Raw genomic sequence first — 13,124 nt, 5'->3', positions numbered from 1 at the left:
ATTGTGTGGATTTTGACAAGTGTATAATGACAGGTATCCACCATTTTAGTATCATGCAGAAAATAGTTTCAGTGCTCTAACAATCCTCTGTGCTCTATCTGTTTATTCCTCCCCTCCCCATCCTTAACAACCACTGAATTTTTTTTTACGGTCTCCATCAGTTCAGTTCAGTTGCTCAGTCGTGTCCGACTCTTTGCGACCCCATGAATCACAGCACGCCAGGCCTCCTCGTCCATCACCAACCCCTGGAGTTCATTCAAACTCATGTCCATCGAGTCGGTGATGCCATCCAGCCATCTCACCCTCTGTTGCCCCTTCTCCTCCTGCCCTCAATCCCTCCCAGCATCAGAGTCTTTTCCAATGAGTCAACTGTTCGCATGAGGTGGCCAAAGTACTGGAGTTTCAGCTTCAGCATCATTCCTTCCAAAGAAATCCCAGGGCTGATCTTCAGAATGGACTGGTTGGACGGTCTCCATAGTTTTGCTTAATCATTCAGGATATATAACTTTTTCAGATTGGTTTCACTTGGAAATGGCGGGGGGGGGGGACAAGAAAACCCAGATGAGACCTATTCGAAGAGACATAAAATAGTATCATGTGTTCAGAAAACCAAGGCTTCCCAGGTGGTGCAGTGGTAAAGAACCCGCCTGCAAATGAAGGAGAGGCAAGAGGTACAGGTTCGATCCCTGGGTCAGGAAGGTCCCCTGAAGTAGGAAATGACAACTCATTCCAGTATTCCTGCCTGGAAAATTCCATGGAGAGGAGTCTGGCAGGCTACAGTCCATGGGGTCACAAAGTCAGACACAGCTGACTGACTGAGCACACAGGCGTGTTCAGAAACCACATGTGATCCAAACAAGAGCATCATGTACAAACAGGAGGACTGGAGAGGTACACAGATCAGGGAGGGCCTTTGCACCATTTGAAGAAATCAGGACTTATCTTTTAGGCAACAGGTAGTCATTGAAAAGTTTAAGAATGTGAAATTACCAAATTTTCACTTCTGACAAATCACTCTGATGGTGGAGGTGATGTGTGACTTGGTCAAGTAACTTGACCTCTCTGAGCTACTTTATTCCTACATTTGTAGAATGTGAACAATTGTGTGCATACCATAAGACTGTTGTGAGGATTAAATGTGCTAATAAATTTTGTTATTGTTGTTGTTGTTATTGCTGCTGTTATCAGAAGAGTGAGAGGTCAGAGCGAAGGTGGTGAGAAGCAAATTCATCTGCTCCCACATGGTCTTGATCAACACAATATTATTATTCCAGAAAACACTTGTCCTGAAAGGTAGAAGTGGCAAATGGCTTCATTTTTCACTGCAGGAACATCCTCTAAGACCAATGAATTTTGCAATAAATAAAAAGCATCAAATGACGGTTTATACCCCAGGTCTGTTTGAACCCTTTCCCTCAAAATCGTCACCTTCACTGCTTCCTCCAATCCTACACTACTCTTCACTGTCATTATCCAAGATCCCAAGTCATCAGACCCACCAAGCAGAATTCAAAACTTCTGAAATAGCTGGGCTAAGCCCTCCTCCCTCTAGATGCTACCAGGAGCCTGGAGATGGAGCCTTCCTTCACTGGCCATCAGCAAGAGGCTCTGCTCTATCTTATGACCAGATTGTTGGTGACATTTTCAGGAAGCCAGCATTCAAGAACAGGCAGCCTGGCAAGTAGCGATCCTGCAGGTGAGAGAGGATGAGAGACTGAAGATGGCAAGAGAGGAGTGACTGAGTGAAGCATTATTAAGAAACCTTAGGGATAGGCTGTGGGGAGAGAGGACACTTCAGGATGAAAATTGAGTGACTGGGTAGGTCATAGAAGGGTTTTCTCAAGTAGAAACTGCAGTTTGGTGGGTACGATCTGGTATGTGCATTGACACCTATCAGAATCAGTTTTGTTGGGCTTATTCTGATTTCTACCCATTCAACAAGATGTAACCCCAAAGGCCCCATCAGAGGTGGGAATGCCTGGATGCAAACAGTTTAGCTGAGGCTTGTCAGGTTCCATAAATGGACACCATCTCCAAGCTCCGCTTGGATAGAATTCTCTCCTCAATGGGAAACTCCACCTGTACGTGGCTGGGCCTGCTTGTGGCCCCTCTGCTCTTTCTTGTGCCTGCCTACAGGCTCTCTCATGTGCGGATGTGACAGCTGGACCGTAAAGAAGGCAGAGCGCCGAGGAATTGATGCTTTCGAGTTTCAGTGTTGGAGAAGACACTTGAGAGTCCCTTGGACAGCAAGATGATCAAACTTATCAACTAATCAAACAGCAAAGTCAATCTTAAAGGAAATCAACCCTGAATATTCATTGGAAGGACTGATGCTGAAGCTGAAGCTCTAATACTTTGGCCACCTGATGTGAAAAGACCCTGAGGCTGGGAAAGATTGAAGTCAGAAGGAGAAGAAGGCAATGGAGGATGAGATGGCTGGATGGCATCACCAATTCAATGGACATGAACTTGGGCAAACTCCAGGTATTGGTGAGGGACAGGTAAGCCTGGCATGCTACAGTCCATGGGATCACAAAGAGTTGGACTTGACTAAACAACTGAACACAAAGGCCAATTTCTAAATTGCTAATGCTCAGAAAGCATAAAATCCATTCTCACTGATGTAGATTTTCCTGAAGATTTGGGTGGAAAGACAAAGGGTGAACACCTCCTCCTGGTGTTAGCAATGGAGGTCTGAGGTCCCAAGAACCTCCTCCTCCCCCACCACCCCTTACCTGGGCAGAGCAGGATGACGGATTACCTGACCATCAAGGAAAAGGTGAAGGCTCCCTTCGCCATCTCCCTCTGCCCTCAAGTTCCTCTCAGTAGGCTGACCCACTACCCTGCCCCTCAATAGTCCTTTCTGGTCTTTCCAGCTGATAACTCCTCCCCTCACATTCCTTAGCAAAATCCATGCACTTACATAATTCCCTCAGCAACGCAAAAGCAAGCAAATACAGCTCAGCCAAACAAAACTTCTCACCTTCCCCAGGCCACCCTTCTTTCTTTGTCTGAAGGTATACTTATTAGATGGAGAAGCAACACTGACTACAGGGAAAGTATACTTACATGAAGACTAGTCTCTGGAAACTGGAGGTTGGCACTTGTCATATATTTTATGCCCAAATATTTCCCTGTCCAACCTCCCATACCTTCAAGTGTGAAGACGGATGGCACTTGTTAAAACTACTCCCCTTTGCGGCTTCAAGACTCCTCTCCCCCACCCTTTCTTCTACCTTGAAGACTGTAAGGGCTCAGGATTTCTGGCCCATCTCTCCCTTTCAATCGCCCTCATCAAAATGAAGTTCACCACACTCCTCTGCTCCTGATCTCAGGTAGCCTTGGTCTGCAACAGTTTGGAGCAGGGCTTGGGTTCCCAGCCAGAGGCTGGGCTGGGTCACAGCAGTGAAAGCACCAGATCCTAGCCACTAGACTAGTGGTCAGTCACAAGGGCCCTGACCCTTCAGCTTTGCAGAAAAGAACTCCCACAAAGACAGAAAGTAGTGAAGGTAGTAAAGCAGTTATTAAGACGAAAGAGGACAGTACGTGTAGATAGGCACAGGAGCCGACTCAGAGGGAGAGTCCTTGAGTCACACCCTTGTGGCAGTTTGAATTACTTTTATGGAGTATTTCTTCTGGGTTTCATTTGGCCAATCATTTTGATTTGCCTGGTTCACAGTCCATATTTGATATATCTCAGGATCCTCCCATGTGTGTGTACACATCTCTTAGCCAAGATGGATGCTACTGCAAAGGCATCTGGGTAGAGCGTCCCTTGACATTGCTTCCCCTTTGGCCTCCAAGGAACCTGTTCTGTGCATATGTGGTCGAGTCGGTCTCCTGAACAAGAAATATGTGGTTTTGGCAGGGCCCAAACTCCTCCCTCAATTGTCCTGCTGTTCTTGACTCAGTTTCAGTCAATAGGGAATGACTCTCCAATTACTTTACCCTGGATGGGGGGAGGGGGCGTGGAGAGGCAGGGCATCTACCTCCTGCCTCACTCCCACACAGTCTTTTGGGAATAATTTCAGCAAGAGTCAATGGTTCTTTTTGTTTCCATCCTTTGCATCTCTTTTTTAAAGTACTACACTCAGAGCAGCACAGAGTCTGGGGAATGGATGGGATAGCTGAGATAGAAAGGAGATGAATAGATCAGAAGAAAATCTTTTTTTTTTTAAGATGTGCCATCTGTTACAGATTCACATACTTCTTTACCTTCTTTCTAAATTGGGCCAGTAGTAGTTCCCAAGGTTGTTGTGAAGTGAGAAGTATTAAAAAGTGCTTAGAACATGCAGAAAGGAAATGCTCAACAAATATTAGCTGTTGTCAGTATTCTCTCAACGGGTTTCAGGGAACATATTTGAAGGGGCATTTTCCTTTAGAAAGAGAGGTAGGGAAAATTTTCCCAAGGGAAAACCTGTCTCCTTTGAATAAAGTTAAATGAAGGAACTCTGACTGGGTCAGTGAGAGTTTACTAGTAAGTTTGACAAAGAAAGTAAACTGTAAATAGCCAGTAAGTAATGTTTAAGCTCTTGATTAGCTCTGCAGAAGTAAATCTTAAAAAAAAAAAAAAAAAAAAAAATTGTGCGTGTTTTTTAAAGAAAGCATTGGGTTTTGTTTCTGAGCTAATCTTAAAGGTAGTGAAGCCGTCACATGAAATGCAAGAAAACTATGGAGTTAACAAGATCCTCCTTCTGTACCAAGATTGCTCATCCAAGTGACTCCCACGCTACCCATCTGAATTTTTTCCTGTCCTCCTGCTGAAGAACATTTGTTTTGCCATTGGTATGCAGCTAAAGGAACCAAACTATCCTCACCTAGTAAGCAATTAACATCTGGGATCAGAAAATGAAATCCCATCTATAGAGCACCTGGGATCCTGAAGGCAGGTTGACAGTCCTTTGAGACTGGTTCAGTGACTCTTCTGGAAAAAGTTCTCTCCACCCAGGATATACAACTGGAGTATCTGACAGGGTTGCCTAGAGTATAAGGACTCGGGACACACTGAAAATCACCAAAGCTTAAATCTAAAAACATTTCTGTAGGTAAAAGAGCATTGCTCCAGGAAATCAGGGCTCCTTTCCCCCAATCCAGCAAGTAAAGGCCAGGGGTAAGGAGTCTCAGTAAGACTCCCTAAGGCAAAGCATATGTGGAAAATGCTCCAAATAAATATTTGGCAAGCATCAATTTTATACAGCTGGAAGGAATAGTTCTCAAAATATCAAGATGTGATATTTCAGGGAAATTTTGAATGCTCCTTTCCGTTCAGCATCATTTTTTTTTTTTAAACATAATTGAGATCACATTATAGGTCCTGTTCAGTTTGTTTACTTCATTTAACCTACAGTAATTTTCCATGGCATAGGTATACTATATTTCATATTCCCAACATACGTTTTGTAAAGTATATAATTTTCCTCTATCACTGGAGATTTATGTATTTTTACATTTCACCATAAATAAAGAGCTGATAAAAACTGGGTTTAAATGTGGATCCAGATCTCTGGTTATTAGCCCAGGATATTTTCCAAGAAGTGAATTATTGATCAAAGAATTTGAGTGTTTTTGAAGACACTGAATGATAGGTTTTAACGCTCTTCCTGCAGTAAGTGCATGCGTTCCTCAATATAGTCTCATAAAATAAATAAAACCAAAACTGATGCACAGGAATTGGTTTTAGCTTATTGAATTTCAGGTTTTCATATTAGCAATTTGTATTCTTATTTCATCTTCTGTGAATACTTCCCTGTAGTTCAGATGGTAAAGAATCTACGTGCAATGCAGGAGACCTGGGTTCAATCCCTGGGTCGGGAAGTTCCACTAGAGAAGGAAATAACAACCCACTCCAGCATTTTTGCCTGGCGAGTCCATGGACAGAGGAGACTGGTGGGCTACAGTCCATGGGGTTGCAAAGAGTCAGACACGACTGAAGTGACTTAGCACCAGCACTCGTTCATTTTACTCTCGGCATCTTAATACTTTTAAAATATATATTAATATAAGGAGTTGAGAGGTAATGGTGAGTAACAACTAAAGGGTACAGAGTTTCTTTCTGGAGTGATGGAAATGTTCTAAAATTGACTAATGTTACACTAAAACCCATTAAACTGGAAACTTTAAATGGGTGAATTGTATGGTATATGAATTATATCTCAAAAAGCTGTTTTTAAAATAATATTAGCAAAAATAACTTCCATATTTCCCTCTTTCAAAATTTGTTGGCAAATTTTCTGAGTCTGTTTTTTGCCTTCTCATATTTGGGAAATACATACTTTGAATTAAATCTATTATCTGTTCCTTAATGAATCTCATTGTTTTTATCTGGAAAATTCCCTTACATGCAAAGACATTCACCAACAAGTTCTTCCAATTTATTTTCATCCTTAATCCATCTGGATTTTGGTGCACATTACAAAGTTATAATTTAATGTTTTCCAAATAGGTACTTATTGAGTAAGTTTATCCCTGTCCCCTCTTCCTCACCATGTTCTGATGGTTGCTATGCAATGGTTTATATATACCAGCATCTATTTCTGGGCTATTACTGTTTTCAGTCTGAGAGTTTAATTATAACTTATAATACTCTCTTAACATTTATCTTTAAAATATGGCTTTATATATAGTATTAGTGGACTTCATTAATCCCTTTCAAAGCATTCTTAGCTATTCTTGCACATTTTTTCCTTTTGGATGAAATTCAGAACAATTTTACCAACCCTTTGAGAATATGACACTGCACTTATATTTGAATGATGGATTAATCTGGGCAGAAGGGACATATTTAAAATATTTACCAGCTAGGAGCAAAAAATTTTTTAATCTACTGAAGTATTTTATTCATCAGGTCCCACACATATCTTAGGTTTGTCTATACATTTTACAGAGCTTCTTGCCATGATCAAAGATAACCTATTCCCCTTACATCTTAAAACAACATTTTTTTTTTTTTTTTGCTTGAATATGGAAAAACTGGTTTTTGCATGTGTGGCAGTATTTGCTAATGTCTTATTAATTTCAAGTCCAGATTCCTGAGCACTCAACTTGGACTATCATCTGCACTAATGAAAACAGCCTTTTCTTTCCCAATACTTATAACTCATTTCTAGTTTGGCTTTTATTACACTGAAAAATAGTAAATCAGTATTCTGATGACAAGCTCTGAGAACTTTAAGCATATATTAAAATTAAATCCTTGACAAGCAGACTTAAAAAGGATACATAAAGCTCTCAAGCTTTCAAGAAAGAGCTGAGGTTAATCAATTGTGCCACACTGTAGAGTCTGTTTCATCTAAAACAAGGCTAAAGATTATGTATACATATAGCTGATTCACTTCATTGTACAGCAGAAACTAACACAACCATTGTAAAGAAATTACACTCCAATGAAATAAATAAAATAAAGTGGGGCTAAAGAGCACCCAGAGTCAGCCTGGTAGCTCAGACAGTAAAGAATCTGCCTACGATGCAGGAAGACCCCAAGTTCGATTCTGGTGTCAGGAAGATTCCCTGGAGAAGGGAATGACAACCCACTCCAGTATTCTTGGCTGGAGAATTCCATGGGCAGAGAAGCCTGGTGGGCTACAGTTCATGGGGTCACCAAGAGTCAGACATGACTGAGGGACACTCATGAAGAGCACACAGAGGGGTTTACCAGATCAGGTGAGGAGACATCTGGAGCTGGCACTCAATATTTGGAAAGGGGCGGGGGGACTTCCCTTTTCCCTCTGGTGTGCTCTCCACATTCAGACCGCAAGTAACAACCTGTTAGTATTTATGGTCACTGTTCCTCAGCAGACATAAGCTTCCTCAGCAGATATAAGCTGAAGCTAGTGAAGCCCAGAAAGCAACACTGGCTATTAAACTGCATTCTTCTAAAGTTCCCTGTCAAGCTCTTGGCATAAACTGTGTTACACTTTTTACCATGACAATACCCTCTCTCTCAGACATTTCTGCCTAAAGAATAAATTTTTATGTTTTGAATTACTCACACAAAACACTTGTTGGTTACAAACTATCAGATCCAACTACTAAATTTAATATTGGGGTGCTTGTAGCTAACCAAAAAAATAGTAACTTATGTAGCTAACAAAATAAGACTAACTTGCTGGGAGGGATTGGGGGCAGGAGGAGAAGGGGACGACAGAGGATGAGATGGCTGGATGGCATCCCTGACTCGATGGACGTGAGTCTGAGTGAACTCCGGGAGTTGGTGATGGACAGGGAGGCCTGGCGTGCTGTGATTCATGGGGTCTCAAAGAATGGGACACGACTGAGCGACTGAACTGAACTGAACTGTGGAGATAAGGCACCAGTTTCTGAATAGCTGATTTTAATGGTGATATGACTACTTCCAAATGCATTCAGTCACACTCATTCAAAAGAGTAAAACCCACAGTAACCACACGTGTCACAAAAGTCTTGCATTTACTGATTTATTTTTACCATAATGAGAAATGATTTTTACTTTTCTAAGCCAACTAAAAAAGTTCAGGTCAGTTTACTCTGCTGGTGAAATTAAGTAAAACATGGCTTCTTCCTCCCCTAAATGACTACAAAAACATCCATGTACGTTCATTAAGTAAACTGTACTTGAATGACACAAATATCAACACATGTTTAGAGACAATAGTAGTTGATTTTCAAGGCTGAGTGGTGGCTTACCACGGTCTGAGAAAAGCCTAGGTAATCGCCTGTCGAGGAAGAACCGTTTTTGTTAACTCTTATTCTTAACATGAATCTTGATCAGCACTTCATTAACTAGAATACTTCCATTAAAAAACTACAGTTTCTGTACGTTTAAGGACTTGGGAACACAATTTCTAATAATTCCCTATACAAGACCTTAAATGACAGTAAAAGAAATTAGTGTTTAATAACTGAAATATAGGAATTTAATTTATCTTTCCCAAAGAACTTACATTTCTGCTCCTCCTGAATGCAGTATGGGTTTCCTTTTGAAACCATCTTTTTGACTCTTCCAGTTGTTTGTCCCACTAGTATGAATTTCATTTACGTTGAAAAGCATAAAATTAAGAGTTCTAATGGCTATATAATCCCTGTAAAGCTAGTAGCAATAGGGTAATATTCAGACACATATAAGTAAGTAAACTTTCTAGAAAGAAAAGTTACCAGAGTTTCATAAAAGATGGTGAGTCCACAGTTTTACTGTGGGGCTTGGGGAAATGGATTCTAAAATCATTGCTTTTATGTCTATGGGGAAAAAAATCCCTCAAAGCTGCCAATTTAAATGTTAATAAGATTTAGTCACACTACAATAAAAGCAGTGCTATGAATGATAACTTTAGATATTTATAAACTTTAACTTTCAATTTTCAATTTTGTTAAATTTAAAAATCCATACAATTGAAAGCACATAGGCACAAAGCTAACAACCAATGACTCCAGGTGAAGGTTATATAATGTTCACTGTACCATTACTTTTAACTTTCCTATAACTTTGCAAATATTCAAAAAAAAAAAAAAAACCCACCCTGAAAATGTCTATAGTATAGTAGTGAAGACATCACGAAAGAAGTTAAGAAAACACAAGACATAGACATGAAGTATGTCACCGAAAATCACGAGTTTTAGAGTTTTTTTTTTTTAAGGCACAACTCACAGATAAAACTTTTCTTCTAAAAGAGAGCATGAGAGACATGCGACATGCATTAAAAGAACAAGTTGGTTTAGAAGTCAACAGAGACAGAACGCTATGCATATAATGCCCTCATTGACATCACATCTTGAATTTTCAATGTGGGTATATTTTTCTTGGTCCAACACTGGCTGCCATGTTAAATCATGCAAACCACAGCAATCCACTGACTTGCACGTTTACAAATGATAGTCTCCCAAAGTGTGAAACTTTCATTCAGGAGGGTTGGTATAACAAATCTCTCTGTAAGATAAAACTTTCCTAACTCTATGGAATAAAATGTTTTCTCAGCTGAATGCCTGAACACTGTGTGATATTATGAACTTCCCATATACTATTTAAGTTGGCTAAGTTTTAACAATAAAGTTCATGAATTTAATTCTTTTTTGACACCTCAGGTAATGATAAAAACTTCCTATGTCCTATTAGATCTTTGGCTGAATGCTATCACCTTAGAAAAAGTGCAAGTTGGTGCTTTTTAAAAAATCTTCATTTACTTTTAGATATGAGATAGCAATAGCAACCACAAATCTGTCTTTTGGTGAAAAGTATATGCTAAAAGAGTAAAAACTATATGCTAAAAATAATATCAATACTGAGACAATCTGTCTCAGACCTAGTGTTCCTCTTTAGGATTCCCAGGCCTTCAAGCACACTAGGTGGGTACAGCAGCACATCTTTCCCCTCCTCATAGGTTCTGAGAGAGAAGGGAACTTACAATGCAAGAGCTAAGGACTAACCACTGGGCCGGTAACTTGAAGAAATAAGAAGTGGGGGAAGCCAGTTCCTTTCAAAGGGTGACAGAAGTGGCAGCTGGATGCAAGAGTCTGGAGCATGGACACACGCTGATCCAAAGAGCAATATCCTTAATTTCTGGGGATAGTACAGATTGCTGCTTTTTAACACTCATATGACTCTTCACCCTTTCTTAGTTCTACAGGCCAATTACTACCAAACATAAGAGAACTGAGGCTGTAATATGGGTCACTATGAAAACTAGTTTATATACATCTGGATAGCAGAGTGTGGGGAGACTGGAGGAGGAGGAGAGAGACATATCTGAAAAAATTGGGTGTTACTCTGTAGACACTATAACAGCCCAAGATACCTTAACTTCTTAAGTAACCTAAGATGATTCACAGAATCAACTAAACTAGAAACTGTTTCTTTTTGTCTTTTAAAAACACATATACATTGTTAAAAACAAAAATGAGAAATATTCACATTCAGTCAAGCCCATTTTTTTCAAGTTCCCTGAGATGGCATATATAGATACACAACATAGCTCAAAGTAACAGCAGAAAGTCAATCATTTACAAGGTCATTTAGAATAAAGTCAAATTTCTTTTTCAACAAACATAATCTACAAGATAAATTATATCCCAATTGGGTTATTGCTATAAATCTATTCAAATCAGGAAAACCCCTCATATTTAAAGCTCTCCAAGTAATTTTGGCACAAGTCAAATCTTAAAAGAGTTTAAAGTCCCTGAGCTCTTTAAAAGGCTAGCTTGCCTTCAGCCTCTTCCCCAGCTACCTTCCCCTACAATGCCTTGCAACCTGCCCCAGTGTCTCATTAACTGTAAGTACAGGCTTAAGGATACAGCCTTTCTAATTGACCCTGCTCTGCAGAAACTGTGTTGCTTCTCTGGCTTGAAGAATCCAGTTGGATTCTGGAGGCGCAAGAATCAAATGGGGGTATATCTCCTGCCTCCTTATTAATATTTCTAAAATCGCCTACAACATTTAGGGTTTTAACGTCTCCAGGGCTTTATGCCTCAGATGCTCATCCAAACACTGGATGGCAAAGAGGTCGATGTCCGTGTCGAATTTGTTGGCAAACAAGTGGTGCACGTGCAACAGCCAGTTCAAATCACCAGCTCCGAAAACGCACACAGAGCGCACGTGGACGCCGCTGCACGGCGGGTAGGGGGCGCCCTTGGAAACGTCTCCTTCAAAGTACTGCCATTTAACAAACCTGGCAATCGCTTGCATGTCAGACATGTCATACTTTTGGCTTAAGGACAATGACCCCGGGACTTCGGGGATCCTCTGAATAGTGGCCCAGAGATACTCATCTGGGCTGTATGTGTCTTTTGCCCACTCCATAAACTTTTGGATATTTTGGTTCTGGAGCACGTACTCCACATACTCCCTACTGACCACGAAATAGGCACTGCCTGAAAACAGAGGTGTTTCAAGAGGTGGATGTATTTTGTCAGTCCCCATGTTTGTCAGCTTTCCATTCACGACTTCATAATGCTTTTTCCACCTTTCTTTCTTATGGGATGGCATTCTCTCCGTTTCTAGGTTGTTCTCGCCCATCAACAGCTTGAGCTTCCTGACAATTTCCAGGTTGGTTTTAATAGGAAAATCCATACCGCAGAGATTTATCAAGTACTTCCAGCCTGCATTCATCCGGTAGAGGTCCTGCATGCAGTTAAGGTCAGCCTGAACCCGGCTCCAGGACGCATACACCACGCTCTCCAGCTGACTGGCGACAAAGACATTACTGAAGCAGGATGCGATGCCAACAGCTGCAGCCAAAAAGGATTTCTCTGATTTTCTATCCACGTGAATACAATAGAAATTCTGAGGCATATAGATGGCCCTCAGGAGCCTGTCAAGCATTTCAATTTTGTGATGAACCACTATAGAATATGCTATTGGAAATTCCGCCTCTTCTTTACTAAGTGGTTCTATAATATATTTGCGCTTCTTGATGAAAGAAGCGCAATCACCAGTCATGTTTATATAGTCATCGTTTGTCCATCGAGTGCGCTTTTTAAATTTCACTGTTAGACTCTCAAGCTTTACCTTTTGGATTTCATCTACATCACCCTGTAGAATTTTGGTGCAATTAACATTGCTACTAGGATTCTCTTCAAACAGCTCCAAATGTCCAAAATTTACAAATTCAGGCTTTTGATGAATTCTTAAAACAGTGAATGTGACCACCGAAAAAGCAAGAAATAAGAAGCAGTATTTAGTGGGATAAGAAAAAAGTTTCCTCCTCCACAACTTCCTCAGCATTTCAGCAACTAGGGACTTGGCTTTATTAAGAGTAGTCTTTCAGGCTTCAAGCAGTACTGATTTCCACTCTGTCGTGGTCTGGAGATTTGTCAGTTTGCATTTATCAAAAGTGCAAAGGCATCTTGAAATGGATGATAGCACTAAGAGAAAAATAGAAAGGGTACACACACATATATAAATAGAATCTTTTATGACATCTTCTCATCAGGTTCAAAAGCTGTCCTCTTTGCTACGAGGTCAGAAGACAAAAACAAAGTGGGTCAATCCGAGAAAAGTGTTAAAGGATACCCATAATCTCTAGTATTAATGCCAGATTATCTTTTTTAAAAAGTTGAGTACAAGGATATGCTAGAATATCCTATAATCAACACTTTGCCTCTCAGGTATATTGAGGTGCAAAATACAGTTGAAGACCTAAGCTGTAATTACTGAATTC

The 13,124-nt window shown here is 40.4% G+C and overlaps 1 protein-coding gene across 1 annotated transcript; it reads right to left on the bottom strand.

The window, feature by feature from the left end:
• Positions 1–11,401: 11,401 nt before the first annotated feature.
• Positions 11,402–12,688, bottom strand: GCNT1 (glucosaminyl (N-acetyl) transferase 1). The gene has a single exon (XM_052645425.1). It carries the CDS (start codon positions 12,686–12,688, stop codon positions 11,402–11,404), a length of 1,287 nt encoding a protein of 428 aa, XP_052501385.1.
• Positions 12,689–13,124: the final 436 nt, after the last annotated feature.

Source organism: Budorcas taxicolor, chromosome 8 (genome assembly GCF_023091745.1).
Source record: "Budorcas taxicolor isolate Tak-1 chromosome 8, Takin1.1, whole genome shotgun sequence".
In the NCBI taxonomy this organism is placed as follows: domain Eukaryota; kingdom Metazoa; phylum Chordata; class Mammalia; order Artiodactyla; family Bovidae; genus Budorcas; species Budorcas taxicolor.
Note: the sequence above shows the minus strand (reverse complement) of the source record. Positions and strands in the feature narration are given on the sequence as shown.

Bases quoted from the DNA above. Each gene is read 5' to 3' on its own strand.
- GCNT1 (XM_052645425.1), bottom strand. From the start codon at position 12,688: ATGCTGAGGAAGTTGTGGAGGAGGAAACTTTTTTCTTATCCCACTAAA.